A 1,591-nucleotide genomic window follows, 5' to 3' on the forward strand; every position below is an offset into this window, starting at 1 on the left:
TATTTATATACACACACATATATACATGCATACATATAAGTATGTGTATATACATATGTACATGTATGTATATATATGTATTTACATACATATATACATATATTTATGTGTATTTACATACTTATATATGCATTTACATGCATATATATATATATATATATATACATACACACACACACATATATAAACATCCATATACATATACAGTATATACATATACATATAGATGTACACAGGCATATATATATATATATATATATATACATATATATATATATATATATATATATATATATATATATATATATATATATATATATATATATATATACAAATGTGTATGTATATTGAACTTTTAAAATAATCAGAATGTTCCAAGGATAAGTTAATGATGTTGTCCCACAAAAATAAATGGTTATAATATGGTTTGGTCCAACTGCATCAAGTAAGAATATTCCTTATGATATTTCCGAAGGTATCTCGGGACTATCCCACCAGTGCTTTCACACGTACTCCGTCCTGGTTCCGAGGGTTCCGGTTTGCAGCGTCTCCACTGGGTCTGCAGCGTGAAAGCTCCGCATGGACGCACAGGAGGCGAGCAGCAGCACACCTGCCGTCAGGTGCAGCACACCTGCCGTCCAGCCGCAGAAGAGCGCGTCGCCGAACTCCCAGCGCGGCATTATCTCCGGCACCGACTCGTCGAAGAAGCGCAGCGCGGCCACATGAGCGACGTAGGACACTGCGACCAGAACCAGGACCGCACTCACAACACTCACCACCCCGCCCGACATCTTCATCACTTTTTTGGCGCGCCGGTCACCCACGTTGATCACGTGCAGGCCCGGGATGGCGCACCCGAGCGCGAGAAGCCCCGCGCACAGCGCCGTGCACACGAGCGCGCGCGCCAGCTTGATGTCGCGCGGCAGCGTCAGTGGGCTTTCGTGCCGCCGACACAGGAGCGCGCCGTGCGCCTGCACCACGCACGTCTCCCACAGGCCCATTTCGTACACTTCCGCCGGAAGTAGCTCCGTAGACAAGGTGAGCCAAGCGGACATAAGAGTGCACGCCAGCAGCAGCCACCATGCGCACGCACTCAGCGCGACCCCGATCAGCTCCAGGACGAGACTCCTCGGGTCCATGATCGTCCTGATCTCCTGCAGGACCAATTCCAAGTTTGTTCAGGACCTTCCAGAAACCACCACCCCCCCAAACAAAGAAAAGGAAAGGAAACACGCCCCCTTTTTACATCTAACTTTTTTTTTTATTCTACTAAAGCAGTGGTTCTCAAATGGGGGTACTTGAAGATATGCCAAGGGGTACGTGAGATTTTTTTTAAATACTCTAAAAATAGCCCATCCATCCATCCATTCCTACCGCTTATTCCCTTTATCGGCTACAATCGGGCGGAAGGCGGAGTACACGCTGGACAAGTCGCTGTCTCATCGCAGGGCCTTTCTAAAAATAGCAACAATCCAAAAATCCTTTATAAATATATTTATTGAATAATACTTCAACAAAATATGAATGTAAGTTCATAAACTGTGAAAAGAAATGCAACAATGCAATATTCAGTGTTGACTGTTAGATTTTT

At 44.2% G+C, this 1,591-nt stretch overlaps 1 protein-coding gene across 1 annotated transcript; it reads right to left on the reverse strand.

The window, feature by feature from the left end:
* Positions 1 to 365: 365 nt before the first annotated feature.
* Positions 366 to 1,196, reverse strand: LOC133553982 (claudin-22-like). Its single transcript, XM_061902307.1, has one exon. It carries the CDS (start codon positions 1,137 to 1,139, stop codon positions 504 to 506), a length of 636 nt encoding a protein of 211 aa, XP_061758291.1. The 5' UTR covers positions 1,140 to 1,196; the 3' UTR covers positions 366 to 503.
* Positions 1,197 to 1,591: the final 395 nt, after the last annotated feature.

This window comes from Nerophis ophidion, linkage group LG06 (genome assembly GCF_033978795.1).
Source record: "Nerophis ophidion isolate RoL-2023_Sa linkage group LG06, RoL_Noph_v1.0, whole genome shotgun sequence".
NCBI classification, from domain to species: domain Eukaryota; kingdom Metazoa; phylum Chordata; class Actinopteri; order Syngnathiformes; family Syngnathidae; genus Nerophis; species Nerophis ophidion.